The sequence below is a fragment of the Garra rufa genome, chromosome 8, assembly GCF_049309525.1.
Source record: "Garra rufa chromosome 8, GarRuf1.0, whole genome shotgun sequence".
NCBI classification, from domain to species: Eukaryota; Metazoa; Chordata; class Actinopteri; order Cypriniformes; family Cyprinidae; genus Garra; species Garra rufa.
In genome coordinates this window covers 14,889,734-14,912,269 of record NC_133368.1, presented here as the reverse complement: position 1 = coordinate 14,912,269, position 22,536 = coordinate 14,889,734, and the positions used below count along the sequence as shown (strand labels likewise).

At 38.7% G+C, this 22,536-nt stretch overlaps 1 protein-coding gene across 1 annotated transcript in view; it reads left to right on the top strand.

Annotated features, from left to right (window-relative positions):
- The first annotated feature begins 612 nt into the window (after positions 1 to 612).
- Positions 613 to 22,536, top strand: part of osbpl6 (oxysterol binding protein-like 6) — a 51,437-nt gene continuing 29,513 nt past the window's right edge. Inside the window, exons 1-11 of the mRNA XM_073845870.1 lie at positions 613 to 759; positions 5,576 to 5,698; positions 5,909 to 5,962; positions 6,463 to 6,576; positions 6,795 to 6,965; positions 7,269 to 7,377; positions 9,260 to 9,363; positions 11,022 to 11,114; positions 18,709 to 18,877; positions 19,270 to 19,400; positions 20,758 to 20,865. Of these exons, the coding sequence (XP_073701971.1) occupies positions 613 to 759; positions 5,576 to 5,698; positions 5,909 to 5,962; positions 6,463 to 6,576; positions 6,795 to 6,965; positions 7,269 to 7,377; positions 9,260 to 9,363; positions 11,022 to 11,114; positions 18,709 to 18,877; positions 19,270 to 19,400; positions 20,758 to 20,865 (1,323 nt within the window). The remainder of the gene's footprint in view (positions 760 to 5,575; positions 5,699 to 5,908; positions 5,963 to 6,462; positions 6,577 to 6,794; positions 6,966 to 7,268; positions 7,378 to 9,259; positions 9,364 to 11,021; positions 11,115 to 18,708; positions 18,878 to 19,269; positions 19,401 to 20,757; positions 20,866 to 22,536) is intronic.

The window sequence follows — 22,536 nt, the reverse complement described above, 5'->3', positions numbered from 1 at the left end:
CCCCATGTCATCCAAAACGTTCATGTCTTTCTTTCTTCAGTCGAAAACAAATTAAGGTTTTTCGGACGTACCAACCCAGTGTTTACAAAGCGAATGTGCCAAGAAAGTCAAACGCCTTTTACAAAAAAGGTAAAACAATGATGTCGGACGATTCTGTAGTTGAAGGAGAAATTGAGATGGAGTTTTTCGACCTACCCTACCTTTTTGAACCAGAATACACAGATGAAGAACTAACCGCATATGACCTTTCCACCATTGCAGAGCTAGTACAAGACAAGCATTTGTGGTTAAAAAGTATATAAATTTTAAATGTTTCCAGTATTTATCTCATATTTTGTAATAGTTGCATCAGTGACTGAACTGAAACCATGACCACAGCACATAAATGCAAACAGAACCGTGAGAAATTTCAAATCTTTACACCGCCAAGACCTCTGTGTCATGTTTCTAATTCTCATTTCCTCCCCTATTCTGTGTTTCAGGTAAAAGTGCTCAACAGTTTGGCTGCACAAGGATTCACTGGTCATGCTGTGCTTTGGAGGGACAAGGAGAGACACTAAATAAAGGACGAGAGAGTCGAGAGTGAGGAGAAGGTAGACAGCAGCCGCTATCATGTCTCGCCATCAAAGCCGAGCCACCAGCCTGGAGGAGAAGGGAGCCACGCCCATCCACAAGAGCTCCACCCCCTCACACAAGAGCTCCACCCCAACTCACAAGAGCGCATCCTCTTCCTCTTCATCTCAGAGAGACAGTCGACAGGTAAGACCTGAGAGAGAAAGAGAAGAGTTTGTGAAACAGTGACTGGCCATTTTCAGAGTGGTTTAGGAAATATTTTGTTTTGTCCATGAGGATTAAAAAAACTCATCAACAAAAAATTATCGGCTGTAAAATCAAACCAACAAGATCAAAGATGAATCAAGATGGTTTCAAGTAGGAATTAACTTTTCCAGGCACTGCAAATCTGCAAATAGTGATTCACGTTGATTTATAGTGACTGGAAGCTTAAAAACAAACATATAAAACAATAATAATAAAATACTTTCTTGCAGTATATATGAGCAATATCACACTCATAGACGTGAGATATGGCTGTAATCACAGCATGCCAATATACAGCCATATCTCACGTCTACGAGTATGATATTGTGTTTATACAACAGTTCAATGGCATGAGTGTGTAAATACATAAATAAATAACAATGGAGTGTCTTTAAAAGCCCTCTTTTGTGCAAACTACTTCCTTCCACCACAAATTCAAATCTAAAGTTGACAGTTGAACAGCTGAGCCCAAGCCTCTGTTACTAATTCCAAAACGTCACTTTAGAACTAGTAACGAACAAACGTTGAGTTGCTTCATTGAAAGCTTATTGTATTACTGTAGTAAAAGCTCACTGTATTATGTGGAATAGAGTATTATGAGAGCGAGATGGACTGAGCGATTGTGATTGCCTGCATCTGATACAGCCTTCATTCGTCATATTCAAGATGAAACATTAGTTTGAAACTCCACTGAGGAAAGCGATATCTTTGTCGTAACGTTAATATCCTTTTAATCTGTTAATGATGATTTCTGATGACAGCGCTGCTCAGTGCATTTGTTAGCTGCGTCAAGTTGTTGTTGAAACTAAAAATAATTTACGTTTCTAACTGCATTTATTTTTCAGTCTAAAAGTCTTTACTGCTGAGTGCTGACTCTTAAAAACAGTCTCTTTACAATGTAACTAAAATCACCATCATGAACAAAAACACAGTTTCTTAACACTAAACACTTTTAAATACTACTATTTGTTATATAAAATATTACTTATTGAGTAATAATATTTAATAAACAACAACAGCCATCATAAAAATTGCTAGGCAATTCAAAGAATGCCCGTTGGATTGACCCAAAACAAATTGTATTTCATGTTTACTATAGAGACATCAGAGCCAGTGGTAAATTCCAGTAGATCTGGCCGAGGAGAGGCTGCTCTCGGGCAGATTAATAAGCGCTGAACGGTCGCTGACACCCTGGAGCTCACATGTCTGAAAACAACGACACCAATTTTCAAATAGACGTTATCTTTATTAGCAAACTGCATATTTGAATTATAAACAAGTATATCCAAAACAAATTGTATTTCATGTTTACTATAGAGACATCAGAGCCAGTGGTAAATTCCAGTAGATCTGGCCGAGGAGAGGCTGCTCTGGGGCAGATTAATAAGCGCTGAACGGTTGCTGACACCCTGGAGCTCACATGTCTGTCGACACCAATTTTCAAATAGACGTTATCTTTATTAACAAACTGCATATTTGAATTATAAACAAGTATATTCTCGCCTAAAAACCTCTTAAAACTACATTCCGTGAAACAAAACAGTATTATTTATAAAATAACACCCTGAAACCGAGTTACACTACAGTGGTCAGGGTCATACAGAGGCTTTCCAAGATGGGCTCCATTCAGAACAGACCTTGCAAGGGTCGATCAACGAAGTTGAGCACCCGTTCTGTGCGTCAGGTGCAGAACCTGGCTTCAAAAAACAGATGCATGAGTGCTGCCAGCATTGCTTTAAAGGTTGCAGAAGTAGAAGGTCAGCTTGTCAGTGCTCAGAGCATTCACCACACACTGCAACAAGTCGGTTTGCATAAGCGTCGTCCCAGAAGAAAGCCTCATCTGAAGCTGGCTCACAAGAAAGCCCGCAAACGGTTTGCTGAAGACAACCTCTCCAAGAGCATGCACATTGACTACTCTAAAATATATCCAAGTTTCATTTCTATTGTATTGTCCCTTGAGAAGATATACTAAAATGGTTGCTGACATGTGAGGGGTGTACTCACTTTTGTGACATACTGTAGATAATCTTGCATAATGTGTTATATTTTACATACCAAATATGTATTTTTTTTGTATTTGGTGTGTACTGTGCAGTATGCAGCAAGCAGTAGGTTAGTACTTAGTACCATGTGACAATGCAGAGACTGAATGAGTCACATTCCTCTCAAATGAACTGGTTGATCAAAGCAAGGCATAATCATAAAGTCTGATCCACAGCCATTTACAGCTAACTTAGGCAGGAAGGGACTGCTGGACATGTACAACAACCACCCACAGTTATTACGGGATGGCTAAATCAATGAAATTAATGTAATAGATTGATGTACAACATAGTGGGAGCATGTTCAAATTACAGCACAGCACTCTCCATAAACAGTATGCATGAAACTGCAGAAATTATTACATATTTTTGTACAGATTTTGAGGTTTCTTTCTGTCCAAGTAGGGATTATCTAACATATTTTACAACCAGTAAAGTCAAGTGTATACATACGTTGTTTTTGTTTTGTTTTGATAAAAGTTTTAGCCATAAAGAAGTGAATAGTACTTATGTGCTTATATGCTTCAGTAGCCTAATACGAGCTAGCCAGCATCTTGAAAATCACATAACCAGCTGAATAACACACAATTTATTCTATCTTAATCCCTTATTATCTAGTATTTTTGCTTACAGAATGAAATATTTAATGGTTAGCTTTGAATATATAAATAGAATAGCGGCTACAAAATTTAACAGAGCTCATGTGAGAGCGCTTCACTTGCACTCACCGATCAATACAAATGAATACTGATTAATACACTTCAGCAAGAGGCCAAATTAACCTCACCTCGCTGTCAGCTGTTACTATGGTGACAGTGGGAGCAGAATGTTAGTTGTCATTAACGTAAACTAATTAGCGATGTTTGCTAAGACAGCCATTCTAATTCATACTTCAAGTTCTGTTTATTATGTAAACTTAAGTAAAGTTCAAGGATATTTTTCTAAATCAGTGCCCAGGTGTGCTTATAATATATGCATTTGTTCTTTTTTTTGCTGACTGTTCACTTCATTAATAATTTTTGTAGTTTTTACTGTGGTATTAAAGAAGTATATAAAAGTGTTCTTTAAGTACAAAAAGGGAAAAGCAAAGTTATACTTGTCTCTCCAACTGCAAAAAATAATCCGATCTGTCATCCGTTGCACCTCTAGCCTGCATTTTGCAATTCACTGTGCTCTTGAATGTCATCAAGGACATACATTACAAATGTTTTGTATGTTTACATTACTGTGCAGAATTAATAAATCCTAATAAATAGTAAGAGGGTGAGAAAATAGCATGAAGAAATGTCTTTGTTTATTCCAAAATGCTGATTACAGTATGTCACAAAAGTGAGTACACCCCTCACATTTCAGAAACCATTTTAGTATATCTTCTCAAGGGACAATACTATAGAAATGAAACTTGGATATATTTTAGAGTAGTTAATGTACAGCTTGTATAGCAGTATAGATTTATTTTCCACTGAAAATTACTCAACATACAGCCATTATTGTCAAAATAGCTGGCAACAAAAGTGAGTGACACATGGTACTTCTCCACTTTACGCTTGAAGATGCCCCACAGGTGCTTAATAGGGTTCAGGTCTGGAGACATAATTGGCCACCCCATCACCTTCACCTTCAGCTTCCTCAGCAAGGCAGTTGTCATCTTGGTGGTGTGTTTGGGATTGTTTCCCTCAATGAGCCGCAGCTCCCCAGTACCAGCAGCACGCATGCAGCCCCAGACCATGATGCTACCACCACCATGCTTGACTGTAGGAAAGACACAATTTTCTTGGTGCTCCTCACCAGGGCATCACCACACACGCTGGACACCATCTGAGCCAAACAAGTTTATCTTATAGTCTCATCAGACCACAGGACATGGTTCCAGTAATTCATGCTCTTGGTTGTCTTCAGCAAACTGTTTGCGGGCTTTCTTGTGAGCCAGCTTCAGATGAGGCTTCCTTCTGGGACAACGCCTAAGCAAACCAACTTATTGCAGTGTGCAGCGTATGGTCTGAGCACTGACAAGCTGACCTACTACTTCTGCAACTTTTAAAGCAATGCTGGCAGCACTCATGCATCTGTTTTTTTAAGCCAGGTTCTGCACCTGATGCACAGAACGAGTGCTCAACTTCACTGATCGACTCTTTGCAAAGCCTGTGCCAGCTATTTTGACAATAATGGCTGTTATTTAATAATGTTGAGTTATTTTCAGAGGACAGTAAATCTATATACTGCTATACAATCTGCACATTGACTACTAAAATGATTGCTGAAATGTAAGGGGTGTACTCACTTTTGTGAGATACTGTATGTATAAAGGAATATTCCAATAGTTGTGGAGTTTAAGTCTTTTTCAGAATTAAGACTAAACCAGAATATGCAACTTTTATTCTGAAAGTGCATGCAAACATATTATTAACCGCTGGGCAGGCAGCACTGATGTTATCATCTAAAAGTGTGTAAATCTATTTATAGGAATACTCCTCTTTCATCACATGATTTGTGCGTTTCGCTCTGTAGAGCCTCACTGCTCTGATGTCTGTTTAATGATGTTTCTAATGAGTTTGGCATTTTGATCAGTTGGTGAAATTAGCCGTAAACACTTTCAAACTGAAATCTTTTTTTAGCTGTGATGTTTGTACAGTTGTAGCTGCTACGACACTTGACTGTGTATATTCATTCATATTCATACTCACTGTTTTCATCTCAATTTGTTCTCTTTGCAGGAGACGGATAGTTGGGAAATCATCGAGGGACTAAAGATTGGGCAAACTCATGTCCAGAGGCCAGAGAAACATGAAGGGTTTATGCTGAAGAAGAGGAAATGGCCTCTGAAGGGTTGGCACAAGGTTGGAAATGACTACCACCAACTGGTTTTGGAGCTTGACAGTTGGTCAAATTAGAAGAAACCAGCTTGAAGACCAACAATCTTATTTTGTTTATTCTGGGTGTTAACAAACAATGTTTTACTTATATTCCATGCTTTATTTCTTACAATATGTATTTACAGCAAGTATTAATTAAATTAATACTGTTCTTTCCTCTTGTCTTCTACACAGCGATTTTTCGTTTTAGATAACGGGATCCTGAAGTACTCCAAATCTCCTGTAGATGTGAGTGTCTTGTAAATGGCTTCCTGTAGAGTGCTTGCAGTGCTGCTGTGTGAATAATAATGATGACTTGTGTAGGCTGGTCAGAGAGAGACGATGAGCTGTGATTGGCTGTCTGCTCTCGCTGTAGCGTGACTCATGAGCTCAGAGTCAGCAGCAGAAACATCACTAAGCACTGACAGAGTGAATGTGTGGGTTAATGCTTGTGTGTGTGGAAACCTTTTTCGTTGAAATGCGCTTTAAAGGTATAGTTCACTCAAAAAAGAACATTCTGTCATCATTCACTTACCTTAAGGGTGTTACAAACCTCTATGAGTTTGTTGTTCCTTCTGTTGAACACAAAAGAAGATATTTTGAAGAATGGTGGTAACCAAACTGGTCTGGTCCCCATTGACCTCCATAGTATTTTTGCCATACTTAAGAAGTCAGCGAGGACCAACAACTGTTTGCTTGCCAACATTCTTTAAAATATCTTTAAATGATATTGTGTGTGTTTGTTTCAGATTCAGAAAGGAAAGCTTCATGGCAGTATAGATGTGGGTCTGTCTGTGATGTCCATCAAGAAAAGAGCTCGCCGCATAGATCTGGACACAGAAGAGCACATTTACCATCTGAAGGTCTATAATTTGCTTGTTCTGTATGTGCGTTTATTGAAATAATGTGGAGAGAAGCAGCATTTGTTCAGCTTCAGGCACTTTTATGTCTCAGGGGGTTATTTTTTTCTTTTTGTTACATAAAGGTCATATTAAATCTGTCTTGGTAAGTGTTTTCATGTCTCCATCATTTATTTTTGATGCTTTCTCCTAACTCTTTCTCTATCTCTTTCTCTTTCAAGGTGAAGTCTCCAGATGTTTTTGACATCTGGGTGTGCAAACTGCGTCACCATCGTTTGTTCCGTCAGAACGAGATTGTTCGCTCTCCTCGTGATGCTACATTACGGACCTTCCCTCCGTCTGCCGGCGCAGACTCACCCCAGAACACCCCTTCCAGCACACACCAAAACAAGGTCATTCTTGTCTCCTGTTTATGTTTTGTCTGCACTAATTAGACATTAATTAGAAGTCAACATGAAATCAGATTTGACCCTGTTTACTTTTTTATGCTTTCTTTTCCTCTTTTCATATTGCACACAGTTTGTTAACATTCAGTTCTAGCTCCATTCTAGCATGTAGCACATTTTTCACCCTCCAGTTCCCAATGGAAGTATTACGAGTCACAAATGCAGTTTCATGTTAACTATAACAACAACATAAATCAAAGTTAAGCTGCATTCAGACAGCTGTGTAAATGTGTGTGCCCTTTTTAGCAGGGTAAACCCAGTAGTCTGCCCTGGCAGCTGCCACCATCCTGTAGTAATGGACAGAGTAAAGTGGCCGCTTGGTTACAGGAGTCAGAGGAGATGGACAAGTGTGCAGAAGGTAACACACAATTCATTTGTATCAAGTACGATTTTTATTACATGGGTCACAAAACTCTTTTACTACCAAAAAAAAGCCCGATATATAAGGGGCGTTTCCAACTAATTGGATGAGAAAGCAAAACAAATATTACAAAATATGACACAAAAAAGCATATAAATCATTTGTTTTTTCGTAAAACGTGAGTGTATATATATACTCTTGGTCTGTACTGTATATATTATATATATATATATACTTTTGGTCTGTATATATATATAGTACAGACCAAAAGTTTGGACTCATTCAGGTGTGTCCAAACTTTCGGTCTGTACTGTAGATATGAATTCAACTGAAAAAACTTGTGAAAAAATCTTTCAGGTGGTCAAATAGCAAATAGTGGAGCTCTGCAGCCACCTACTGGTAAAAGTTATTTGTAGTTGTTCTTTTTACCTTTAAAACTGGATTTTCCAAAAGATGGGCAAAAATCTTACACTAAACCATGTGAAATTATCCATGTTATCCCCATGAATTAAAGTTAGAAATGTGGGTCTTTTATAAAGTGAATTTTACATAAAAAAGCAGTTTTTGTATAAAAACCCATTAAAAAAATATTTATTTATTTATATATATTTGAAAAATATCACTAACCCACTGAAAACTGCACAAACTTTTGTTCTGTACTGTATGTATATATATATATATATATATATATATATATATATATATATATATATATATATATAGGGGAGTTGACAAATAGCCAGTAAAAATGCTTTTTTGTGACGTCTGATGTTTTAGAAATATAAAGGGTCACTAACTTTTCTTTTAAGATTTTTACTGAACTGTACTGTAAATTTGTCCTATGGTGTGACAGCAAAAATTAAGTAAAAAGAACCCTCTCAATAATATACAAATATCTGGAGATAGATTTTATTTTCATTGTTAGGCACTTATTTTCATATAGTAATATGAAATTATAATTAACATTTTTTCCCCATGACTTGTTGGACAATTTCAAGACAAACATCCATTCAAAACCGCTGAAAATTATACCATTTTAAGATGAGTGATATTTGTATCTCCCCCATTGCAATACTGAACTGTTTTGTTAAGATATTTTAAGGTAAAAACATATCTGTGGTTCTTTTATGCGTGTTGCACCATAGGACATTACGTCAAACTATGATAAAAAAGATAAAATAGATTACATAGTTCAAATAATGTAATTATTGTATTGAAGAACACTGAAAATGATAAAAAAAAGAATAAAAAGGAGTTACACAAACCTTATTGAATTATTTTAAATGCTTCTTATAAAGACCTTGTCCTCTGGTGTGACAGTACAGGCGTCCACAGTCCCACCGGTGGACATTTCAGCCTTTTGTGTCAATTAATAACCTTGCTATTCCGAGCTAATCTGTCATTGGCGGTTTGCAAGACACATTTGCATAATTTTCCATTATTATGTAGTTTAACATACAATTTTTAATAAAAAAAATATAATTTAAGGGTGTCACACCAAAGGCCAACAAAATGTAACACTTTTGTAGTGTTACCAAAATATTTGAACAGATCTAAGACAAGTTTTTTCTTGAATTGGCCAATTTTAAAATCAGGATATGGTGTCACACCAGAGGACATGGTTTTTTAGAGACAAAATGTACTAATGTAATAAGTTCTTACACTTTCAGAAATATATGGATAAAAAAAAAAAGATTGGCATTTACTAAAATAGACACTTGTACAATTATGCTTGAGGTATTTATTAACATTTTTATGCTTTTCTTTTTAATTGATAAAAGTTATAATTTATTGAACTATTTTAGACAGTCACACCATAGGACAAATTTGGTCATTTGGCTAAACCTGCAGAAACAACATCTGTGTTTGTATGTTTCAGAGCTTGCCTACTGCCAGTCTAGTCTTTTAGAATTGAGTCAGCTGCTGCAGAGTCTGGAGATCTTACAAAGGACACAGTCAGCTCCCAACTTCACCGACATGCAGGTATATCCACACACACATACAGAGTTTCTAGGTGATTGTGTTGCAGACAGATTGTGTTTCTCTTTGGCACTGCAAACACTGCAACCCTAATTACATTGCAAACCTTCACAGGTTCTGTCACCTCCAAGAGGTTTTGTCTCATCTGTTTAGATTGACTTTACAGTATCTCACAAAAGTGAGTACACCCCTCACATTTCAGCAACCATTTTAGTATATCTTCTAAGGGACAATACTATAGAAATGAAACTCTCTGAGGATTTGAGAATTAGAATTGTTGCTCTCCACAAAGATGGCCAAGGCTATTAGAGGTTCAGTAACACCCTGAAACCGAGTTACACTACAGTGGTCAGGGTCAAACAGAGGATTTCCAAGATTGGTTCCATTCGGAACAGGCCTTGCCAGGGTCGATCAACGAAGTTAAGCACTCGTTCTGTGCATCAGGTGCAGAACCTGGCTTAAAAAACAGATGCATGAGTGCTGTTAGCATTGCTTTAAAGGTTGCAGAAGTAGAAGGTCAGCTTGTCAGTGCTCAGACCATATGCCTCACACTGCAACAAGTTTGCATAGACGTTGTTCTAGAAGGAAGCCTCATCTGAAGCTGGCTCACAAGAAAGCCTACAAACAGTTTGATGAAGACAACCAAGAGCATGAATTACTGGAACCATGTTCTGTGGTCTGATAAGACTATAAGATAAACTTGTTTGGCTCAGATGGTGTCCAGCATGTGTGGCGATGCCCTGGTTAGGAGTACCAAGAAAATTGTGTCTTGCCTACAGTCAAGCATGGTGGTATTAGCATCATGGTCTGGGGCTGCATGAGTGCTGCTGGTACTGGGGAGCTGAAGTTCATTGAGGGAAACATTATGTACTGTACATTACCTCCAGAAACTAGGCCCAATGGCAGTTTTCCAACATGATCTCAGCAACAACCTGTGCAGCTCTGGTCAATTCCATGCCCAGGATGATTAAGGCAGTGCCAGATAACAGTGATACTAACACAATATAATAACACTTTGGACAAGTTCACTTAGGGTGTACTCACTTTTGTTTCCAGCTATTTTGACAATAATGGCTGTATGTTGAGTAATTTTCAGAGGACAGTAAATCTATACTGCTATACAAGCTGCACATTGACTACTCTAAAACATATCCAAGTTTTATTTCTATAGTATTGTCCCTTGAGAAGATATACTAAAATGGTTGCTGAAATGTGAGGGGTGTACTCACTTTTGTGACATACTGTATTAATAAACTGTGTTTATATTAATATCCAACAGACAGTTTATCATTGTGCAGGCCAAACTTTCCATTGGGTTGTACAAGTAAAAGAAATCTCTCTGCATAGCTACAGTATATTGGGTATTGAGGATTAGTTAAAAAGTGTAATGCAGCTCTATAATATATACAGCAGCTTTACATAATTTAGACATCCCTAACCCTCAAACTAATTTAAATCCCTCCAACACTACAACATGATTTCTTCAGTTCCTTCAATTTTTTTCACTCACTCATCTCTGGTTATGAAATAAAAGCTGAACCCACTCATCACACATTTGCAACATCCTTTTGTCACTGCAAATGGCTTCAGTGCTTCAGTTTTCTGCTATTAACCCTCTCACCCCTTTGCTTTGCGTGTGTGTATGTGTCCATGTAATTTAGAGTAACTGTGTAGATTTGACAAAGAAAGAAAAGCGAGTCAGCAGAAGATGGAGGACTAAAAGTGTCAGCAAAGATGCAAAATTGCAACAGCAGGTACATCTTCACGACACTCACAATCAACACTGAGAGGGAATTTACTATTAGTTGTTAAACATGGCCAGAAAATCTCGACTTTACATGCTGCAATTATTATTCTTGCATTCTGGTTCTGAGATGTAGAGGACAGTGCTGACTACCACAATCTGGTGTACTTTACTGAGACTGTCTAGCATTGCTTTAGCATTGCAATTCAGGCATCCTCATCAGTTTAAAACGTCAAAAGTTGGCTCAAAACAATTGGCTCAGTTGTTTAGTAAATTTGCCACAAGGTCTCAATGCAGCAGGGACTGCAGCTGAGAGAGTTTAGTATGTGCGTCAGTTTCCTTAACCTTCACGCACACACGCATGACCACTTACCCTCTGAACAACCTCATTATTGCAGTCCTTAACCTCAGCCATAGCATCAGAGGACACCGCCTGCTGTGGTCGAACACTCTGAAGGCCTGACATTTGACTCAGTGTATCCATTATAAACCATTTAAACTGTTTCTGAGCCTTTAACAGCGTATCGGCCATAGTTTCAAAGACTTTTTCCATTTATAATGGATCACTACAGATACGAGAGCACGAGTGAATGGGACTGGCCATTTCTGTTTTATTCCCTCATAAATGTTTTGTTGGAATGGATCATTTATCTGAGATCATTAATTACGAATGAACAAACACAACTCAGCACAACTCAGAAAACAGATTTAAAATGCTACGTTGCATGTGTTAAATTATGTCATTCAAAAGAATGTCTGCCTTTACTGTAAAGCCAATTATTTTTAAACATAGTGATGACAGATTCATATGTGCTGTTTATAGACATTACTTGTTTTTATTCCTAAATAAGATTATCTGTGATGACTTGGAAAGGTTTTCTGTGATGATGACATTAAAGGATTAGTTCCCTTCCAGAATTTGCTGATAATGAACCTCCATGTCATCCACGATGTTCATGTTTTTCTTTTTTCAGTCAGAAAGAAATGAAGGGTTTTGAGGAAAACATTCCAGGATTTTCCTCCATATAGTGGATTTCAATAGTGGCCAAAGGGTTGAATGTCCAAATTGCAGTTTCAATGCAGCTTCAAAGGGCTCTACACGATCCCAGCCGAGGAATAAGGGTCTTATCTGGGGAAACGATTGATCATTTTCTAAAAAAAAAAAAAAAAAAAAAGATATACTTTTTAACCACAAATGCTCATCTTGCACACGCTCATGAGCGGTTAGTTCTTTGTCTGTTTACTCCTGTTCAAAAAGGTAGGGTAGGGCAAAAAACTCCTCCAACTTCAAAATTGTCCAACATCGTTGTTTTACCTTTTTCTGTTGAGGGTGTTTGACTTTTTTTGCAAGTTCGCTTTGTAAACACTGGGTCAGTACTTGACCTTTCCAACATGACTACATAATGCATGAAGTTGAGCTAGTGCAAGACAAGCGTTTGTAGTTAAAAAGTATATAAATGTTCTTTTTTTTTAATGACATCGTTTCGCTAAATAAGATCCTTATTCTTTGGCTGGGATCATGTAGAGCCTTTTGAAGCTGCATTGAAACTGCAGTTTGGACCTTTAATATTAAAGTCCACTATGGAGGAAAATCCTGGAATGTTTTCCTCATTTCTTTTCGACTGAAGAAAGAAAGACGTGAACATCTTGGATGACATAGGGGTGAGTAAACCATCAGGAAATTTGTATTCTGGAAGTGGACTTATCTTTTAATGGGGTGTGTATAACTCTTGAGGTGTGTTTGGTTAAATCTGGCTCTTGTGTTCACCCCCAGGTCCAGTCACTTCCCCAGTCACACAGTGCTAAAGTAAGCAGAACCTTCACTGTGATGTTATCTCGGTGTTACACCATGACATCACCATGCTGTAGTCTCTCAACTTCCTTGCATGCAGTACTGCTTTACATTCTGTCTGCGAAACATTATGTCAGTGTGACCTTTTTAGAAATAACTTTAGGTTACTGTTGTAGCCCAAGTTCTCTGAGGGAGATGAGAGCAACATCTTTATGGCAGTTCTTGAATCTCTATACCAGATGCTTGGTCCTGGAGGGCTGGTGCCTTGCAGAGTTTAGCTCCATCTTGCCTCAACACACCTTCTGGAAAGTTTCTAGTATGCCTAGTAAGACCTTGATTAGCTATTTCAGGTGTGTCTAATTAGTGTTGGAGCTAAACTCTGCAGAACACTATACCATCCCATGTTCAGGCCACTGGTTCTGCCTTTTGCCCACATAAACTACTGCACAGGCTCAACTCATTCAAGTCCAGCTCTTCTGGAAGCCGATGGCAAGGGGGCCATTTGGTGAGATCTTCCTCTGTGAACTGGGGTTGCAAATGTAACCAGTAGTTCTCTTTTAGTTCACTTGCTTGACATCTCATTGTTGGATATGGCAAACACTCATTTATTAAGACTAATTGCACATGTCTAACCCACAAAATAGTATGCAGGTTTGGAGCAACAAGACGCTAAGTAAATGATGAAGAAAAAGCATCCCTTCAACACCCTGCTTTTAGCACAGCATTGGCTTTAATGTGTTCTAGGCTATAAAATTTCACCAACATGTGAAGAGGAAGCCCAATCTACCAGTAAATAGATCTAAACCTCTAAACAGGACTCAAGAGGTAGTCATTCCCCCAGTCGAATGAACTCTAACTCCTGGAGGCCTCTTGATAAATAATGCATCTTGATGGCATCGTGATGGCTTAACCAGTGAGATAAGTGTTTTAGATTGCTGTACCTCTTGCAGAACAAACAAAGGACCGCTCACTGCCTATCAGATGTAAACAGTACATCTCTTTTTCTCCTCAGACCTTGATGGAAAGCTAGGATTTTAAATTCCAGACTAGAAAAACCAAGTTTGACGCAGTAGGGACAAATGCCAGATTGGGGTGTAAAGTTATCTTAGATAAGAGGCATGCAGGATTAATAGAAAACCTCTTCAGCTCACTGACACGCATCACTGTGGCAAATGTGAGGAGTAATCTTATATCAGACTTGATATCCACCCTATTGAAATTCCATGATGGAATCATCTGCTTAGTAGCCAGACAGGAATGGTACACCCCGGATTTACTTTCAAAACCTGAAAGTTATGTTGATCCAGCTCCTTTGATCCAGGAATGTCTAATAGAGCATAGGAACAGAATGATCTGTTTTACTTGAACATGTGGACTACACCAGGCATGAGAGCTTGAGGCTGTCTACATTGAAAGCATCAAAGAAGAAATTCTAAAATTCATGTGGAGTACGTCAGAAATAGAACTGGGCAACCGTTTTTTCTGTTGGTGCCTCCTCATGTCGTGCCACACCGCATTTGTTGATACACTTTCATCTGGTGTCGACAATGTTTTATGCTTTAAGTCATGTAACAACCTAATGGAATTAGCTGAAGGCCTCAGAATTGTGTCAGTGGCATTCAGAAACATGCCAATTGAGTTTGGATGTTGGTAAAATAATTAGCATTGTACCAGAGAAATTAAATCTTTTTCTGCTAACCATGAGTTCCCTGGCCATAGTGGGACTAGCTACACCACTCTCCTCCAGCTCAATCTGATTATTTTCAGAGTGGGAAGATTAGATCGGACAGATAGAAATGCTGTCGGGACACAAGTGTTCTGTTGTGTCTATGCCTAGCATGTCCGGTAGTCTTAGTAAAATGGACAGCAGACACTGCATTTTTTTTTATGACGTGGTGAAAATGCGCAGGTATCTATGTATATTGTCCATGTATTTTCCACATCTACACTGTTACATAAAAGTTTCCACTCGCCCAGATATGGGTTTCAGCAACAAATCTATGCATGTGCCTTTGACGGATCCAGAAACATGCATCACTCTAAGCAAGAGCATTCAACTATTGGAGAAACCCAAACAAACCGTGCAAAGTTTGGCATAGTTGATATGCACACTTCAGAGAAAAAGATGCCTTGTCCTATTCACTGTCTGATCCTTTAAGGGAAAATCCGGTAAGACTTCAAAACACAAAATAAGATATTTTTGATGAAATCCGAGAGCTTTCTACTTGATATTCCTTTTTTGAATTGCCCTAAAAAAACACCTCATGCAAAGTGTAAAAACTTTTTCACAATATATGGGAGTTTTTGCAAAATGTATGTTTCCATTAGGAATATTACTCTATAAAGAGTCAGAAAGGTTTCAGATTTCATCAAAAATATCTTAATTTGTGTTCTGAAGATGAACAAAGGTCTTACAGATTTGGAATGACATGAGGGTGAGTAATTCATGACAGAATTTTCATTTTTGGGTGAACAATCCCTTTAATGACTACTCCCCAATCATGCCTAAATGTGTCTGTAGTGCTGAACCTCGTGGTTCATCCTATCAAACCACTTTCTCAGAGACACTTGTTCCTCCAAATGTACAATGCTCTAGGCATTGAGCTGACACTCATACTTATCTGCATAAATGTCTGGAGGGATTAAACTTCAAAGCAGTCACCCATCTCTGAAAGTCTCTCTAAAAAGTAGTCCTAATGGTACCAATGCTATGGCCAATGCTTAACAGCCCTAGACAAAGACGAAAGGACACTAGTGTCCTCAGACTGAACTGCTTCGAAACTTTTCTAAAATCTTATCATTTTCTGTTACAACCTGGATGCTTGATCCTTGAGGTGCAGCCTCATGAACACAAACTTTGTTGAAGATATGCTCAACTTTAGTGCTTTTAAGATGTAGAAATGTTTTGTGTCAGAGATGAATGAGGATAGAGGTAACAGAGGTAAACCGTTTTTTTCTATGCACAGAATTCAGAGATTCAAAATATTGATACACAAATCCTTGCCATTTGGACTCTGAGATAACAGTTTAAAGCTCCAGATCAAAAACAGGCAATATGCCTCATTCCTTATAGTTTCCACTTAGAATCATGCTGCACAGGACAAACTTGGGACAAATGAATAGAGGAGCTTATTGGGGTTCCACATCCCGGACAGTGTTCTCCCCAACAACGATCCTACTTCTTTGGTCCTCAGACAAGGTAATAGGTGAACCCAATCCACGAAAGGAGCGAAGACCTCACTGACCATCAATATGGCCATGCTTCCTGCCTGTAAGGTGTCTTGCTATAAATCCTGCATAAGGAAAGGAAAGGACATGAAGTGACGTATGGCCAAGTATGCTGACCCATACTCAGAATTTGTGCTCTGCATTTAACCCATCCAAGTGCACACACATAGTAGTGAACACACACCCGGGCAGTGGGGAGCCATATTGTTGCGGCACCCGGGGAGCAGTTGGGGGTTCTGTGCCTTGCTCAAGGGACTCAGTCATGGTATTGAGGGTGGAGAGAGCGCTTATCATTCACTCCCCCACACCACAATCCCTGCCGGACCTGAGACTCAAACCTACAACCTTTGGGTTACAAGTCCGACTCTAACCATTAGGCCACGACTGCCCCCAAATCAATAATGATTGCTGTTCTACGAGGCTCCCTTGGAGAGACTTTGTGGTAATAAGAGCAAATATTCAACAGCATTACCATGGCGTTAGTACAGGGTTCCTCAAATCTTACCCCGGAGGGCCAATGCGCTGCAGAGTTTAACTCCAACCCAAGCATGTTCAGGTGTGTTTGATTAGAGTTAGAGCTAAACTTTCCCATTTCCATTTGGAAGGGTTCATATGCCCTAATCCTTTTAAGGGTTTACCCTCTGGAGTGAGAGCTTCAAAGGGTTGAAGGGTGTAGGGGACCAAACAACTGAAAGTGTCCATCAGTTGTACCCTTGGAAATCCTTCATTCCGAAGGGCCCTTTGAAGTGGCTAGTTTTGAGCACTTCGGTTTAGAACGACACTTCAAAATGGCGGCCATGATTGTTTTCACTCCGAAGTTTCCTTCGGAGGGCGTTATATCACATTTGGAATGCACCGACAGCAGGAAAATTTATATTGTGGGCAAGATTTGAGAATCCTTGCCTTAGAATGTTTAGTGCCAAAGCCAGGCATCTCCAACCCTGCTCCTGGAGATCTACATTCATGCAGACTTCAGTCCCAACCCTGCTCCAACACACCAGCCTGTAATTATCAAGTAACCCTAAACACCTTGATTAGCTGGTTCAGGTGTGTTTGATTGGGGTTGGAGCTGAAATCTGCAGGATGGAAGCTCCCCAAAAGCAGTGTTGGAGACCCCTGGTCTAAGCGCACTGGACAGATGATAAGATACGATTTGGAGGTATCCTTCTTTATGGAAGCCATTCATTTTCACTTGGTCAATGAAATAAAATCTTTACTCTGCTCAGTGTTGGTAAGCCTTGTAGCAAGACCAGGGGTGGACAACTCTGGTCCTTGAAGTCCCCTGTCCTGTGGATTTTAGCTCCAACCCTGATCAAACTCATGTATTTGTAACTTTCCAGTAATTCTGAAAACCTTGCTTATGTTGTTCAGATGTGTTCGGTTGAAACTAAGCACTGTAGGACAGTGGACCTCGAGGGCAGAAAGTTGCCCAAACTTGTCTATGAGGTACACAGAACTTTGTAAACCTTGTTTGTTAAACCTAAAGTTGTCAGACTTGACCACCAAATATGGTAATTCTGTATTATCTCTCTCTGGATGATTGAAAAAAAGTGTGCTGAGGTAAAAGCGCTAAATTAAGTGCTGAGCCTGTGCAGTATGTCTCAGTCCTGGAGGGCCAGTGTCCTGCAGAGTTTAGTTCCAACTTGCCTCAACACATCTGCCTGGACGTTTATAGTATGTCTAGTAAGACCTTGATTAGCTTGTTCAGGTGTGTTTAATTAGGGCTGGAGCTAAACTCTGCAGGACAGTGGCCTTCCAATACAAAGTTTGGACACCCCTATTGTATACAGAAGGGGGAGGCCTTCCCAAGTGCAGAGGTTCCCAACCCTGGTCCTCGAGTACCCCAATGGTGCACATTTTGGATGTCTCCATTACTTGACACACCCATTTCAGGTTTTGGAGTCTCCATTAATGAGCTGATAAGTTGATTAATGTGTGCTTGATTAGGTAACCATACAGAATATGCAGAGTTGTAGGTACTCCAGGACCAGGGTTGGGAGCCAATTGCTTAATGCACTGACCAGTGGCCTAAAGGTGTGGCAGAATGGCCACACAGTTGCATGCACTGTACCATAATGAGATGTTGAGTGAGTTGAACCAAATGAGAGCAGACTGCGATCTAAAATTCAAACAGTGGCAGCAAGAAAAAAAGGGATTTAACAATGTCTTAAAACAAACTGGCTGTCAGCAGCTCTGAATGATGGGGTTTTGTTCTGACTCAAACCAACTATGTGATTGTTGTTTTGATTGTTTGAGCTCATGTTAACATATTAATGCATGCTGTTTACACGTCTTCATGTACTCATGTATGAAGTAACTTCATTTCACTGTTGACCTGTTTCACTGTTGAACTTTACACTGCTTGGCCTGATGTGTGTTTTTGTGTATGTGAACTCTTTACTGAAATCTAACTAAATACTGATCCACTTTAGACTTCAGATGTCCCCAGTTGGATTTTTTTCCTCAGTCGATGGAATCACTCGGCTGTTTGCTTGTTTTGTATTTGGAAGCTCATCTTACTGGTTATCCCAAGACTGTATCTGGCATCACTTCTATCTCACTGTAGTTTTTGTGTGTGTTTCAGGTTCCCCTGAGTGCAAGTATGTCTCAAGTGCGTCTCCACTCCTCTAATCCTAACCTATGTGTGGAGTTGGCTGATTTTCAAACCCCGGTCACACGTCTGACTGACAGTATCGACAGCGCTAGTGACTACATCAAACTGCAGGAAGACTTCTGCGTAATTGCACAAAAAGGTGAGCAAATTTTGCGCTTTTAATTCGCTTTTTTGGATCTTTTAGACGTTCTGAATCAGTGAGCTCATTGTTACCATTACAGTGTTATGTATACATTTGTATATATTTGTAATACTACAGTTAGTGTAGTTAGATTAAAAATCAATTATTATAAACAATAATCAAGGATTATTTTGATTAGTATGTAGTCAGAACCAATTTTTTTTCATGGAGGTTCACTGAGATATGTTTCGAAACCCTGCTTCAGGCAGTCAGTTACACACTGAAAAACGAAAGGTGCACAGCTGTTCTTGAGTGATAGCAGGCTATAGGGCCAAAGGTCCTGATTCGGAGACAAAGCCTGGGGGTGTTGTAAAGTACTCAGCATGAACTTGTGTGTGTGTTTGTTGCAGTTCACTCTCTTCTGAAGTCTGCCTTCAACACTGTGGCCATAGAGAAGGAGAAGATTAAACAGGTGTTGTTGGAACAGGAGCAGACCGGCCAATCAAATCAGATTGTAACCCTCCGCCGCTCCCTGTCACAGGTCAGCTCCTTATAATCAACTAAAACAAAGTTTACCTTTTATTTATGTAGATTTACAAAATATACACATGACTTCATTCATTGATTTATGTTTTTGGACATTTTGACATTTAACGGAAAAATTTACAGTACTGTTCAAAATGTTGGAGTCAGTAAGATGACAATTAAGAGTTTTATTCAAAAAGGATGCATTAAAGTGATCTGAAGTGGAATTTTTCCGAATATTTTTTTATTTCAAATGCTGTTCTTTTGAACTTTCTATTCATTAAAGAATCCTGTTCCTGAAAAAAATCATGATTTCCACAAAAATATTAAGCAGCACTAAAAATCATGACACTGAAGACTGAGTAACGATGCTTTTGCATTACAGAAATAAATTACATTTTTAAATACACTAGCAGTCAAAAGTTTTTGATATTTTAATTTTTAAAGATTTTTAATATTTTCTATTTTTTCTCTTCTGCTCACCAAGCCTAGATTTATTTGATCCAAAGTACAGCAAAAACAGTAAAATGTTGTAATATATTTTTACTATTTAAAATAATGATTTTCTATTTGAATATATTTTAAAATGTAATTTATTCCTGTGATTTCAAAGCTGACTTTTTGGCATCATTACAACATTGCAACATTAAATTTAAAGCACCCTTGCTAAATAAAAGTATTATTTTTATATAATAAATCCTATAATTAATTTCTCAAAAAAATTATATTACTCCAAGCTTTTGAAAGGTATTGTGTATAATATTACAAAAGCTTTTTATTACAGATAAATGCTGATCTTTGGATCTTTCTAGTCATCAAAATCCTTCAAAATCCTCAAAAATGTACTCAGCTGTTTTAAATATTCATAATAATAATACACTTTTTTTCTTGAACAGCAAATCAGCATATTAGAATGATTTCTAAAGGATTATATGACCGGAGTAATGATGCTTTGATCACAGGAATAAATTACATGTTATAATATATCCAAATAGAAAAAAGTTATTTCAAATAGTAAAAATATTTCAAAGTTGTACTGTTTTTGCTGTACTTTGGATCAAATAAATGCAAGCTTGGTGAACAAAAGAGAGACTTCTTTGAAAAACAATACTGTTCAAAAACTTTCGACTAGTAATGTGTATTTAAATAAAAAAAGGTGTATTGTAATAGTAGTTTACAGAATAACTTTGATCAAATAAATCTTACTGACCCCAAAACTTTAAACAATATAAGTATACATTTACATTTAGAATCAGATTGATTTGTTATTAAACCCGTATTAATTGAATATAAGTTATTGTCTGTAGATCCAGATTTGTTTGACCCGTCATATACTGATCTGTTCATTTGTTCTGGATGATTCTGTCATCTAGGCCTTGTCCCAGAATGCTGAGCTGAAGACCCGTCTGAACCGGATCCACTCTGAGTCAGTTTTGTCTGACCAGGTTGTCAGTGTGAACATCATCAGCAGTCCTGATGAGGTCTGATATTCCTCTACTCTGAACCACTTGAGTTCCTAACAATGAAATGCGGTGCTTGTGAATGACACTGGGGCTTTCAAATAGTTTTCAAATAGCCTGTCGACCTATTTGTCCCATTTTATAGTTGAGAAGACCTTAAAACAACTTGGAGCTCCAGGGTTAATCACCCATTTTCTTGATCATGAAAACAGTCACTGTTCAAGCTTGAAATCTTACATCTTACTATACTGTTTGGGTCTGTAAAGAATGAATCAGATAGAAAGTGACACTCAGTACTCTGGCCTCATACACTTTGGCTGCAATACAACCAAACAGAGCAATCATTAGACCTAATGAGTCCCACGAGATGGCTGCTCGTACTGATCAACCATGCGTTTAACTATTGGCAACAGACATTGTGTTTCAAGGCTTTCACTTTCTACAAGACTCAAATCCTTCAGGCTTTTGTGCTCATCGCATCAAGGTTGTATATCTTTGGGTGATGGCCTTGAGTATAAATGATACATTTTACAGTGCCTTGCAAAAGTATTCACACCCCTTAATTTTTTTCACGTTTTGTTGCAGCATTATGTTAAACTAGCCTGGGTGTCCCCATGCTGCCTTCCGCGCAGCGCGATTTTATTCACGCCAGGGAACCAATCACAGAACGGGGAGGGAGCAGCAAGACGATGATGCCTTCTATGCGTCGCGACTCACCGAAGCAGTTTGTTTATAACTATGGATCCAGCATGGCAGCAAGTTATCATTCGACGCAGCCGTTCACATGTCGCGCCTAAAAACGCGTGGAAAACGCTAGGCGCGTCGCTTTCTCCTTTCCAAACCGCTCTGTAGCTTGCGCATGGAAAACGCGAGCGCGTCGCAACCGCGTCGCTTCCGTTAAGCGTCTACATTTGAAATAACGAACTTTAGCGCGCAAAATATGCGACATGTGAACGGCTCCTTAGATAGTGTTCTAAGTAGTTTAGAACGCAAGTTTATTTTGAAAAAAGAGCAACTTTTGCGTTAAACCATCACTCTGTATACGTCATCCGGTATGATTGAAACGATTGGCTATGAGCTACGCACAGGCGCATTTGATAGACATTCGTAGGGCCCAATAAACGGCTCTGGGCATTCGTAAACCACGCCTCAAATACGAGAAAATGAACATGTGGTTCCCAGACCACGAATCATGACGAAGTCATAACGTGGTCTGGCGTTAGCCAGGCTAATGTTAAACTGCTTTAAATTATTTTTTTCCCACATCAGTTTACAGTCCATACACCATAATAATGAGAAAGCAAAAAACCAGATTTGCAAATTTTACAAATTTATTAAAAATAAAACACTGAAACAAGTACATTGCATAAGTATTCATACCCTTAACTCAGTACATAGTTGAAGCACCTTTACAGCCTCAAGTCTTTTTGGGTATGATGTGACAAGCTTTGCACATCTGCATTTGGCAATTATCTGCCATTCTTTGCCTCACCTTTTCACCTCTCAGTCTCTGTCAGCTTGGATGGGGGCTGGCAGACATTTTCTAGAGTCCTAGTTGTTCCAATCGTCTTCCATTATGGATAATGCTTCTGTGAACCTTCAATGCAGCAGATTTTTTTCTGAACTCTTCCCTAGATCATTGCCTTAACACAAGTCTGTCACTGAGCTCTACAGGCAGTTATCTTGACCTCA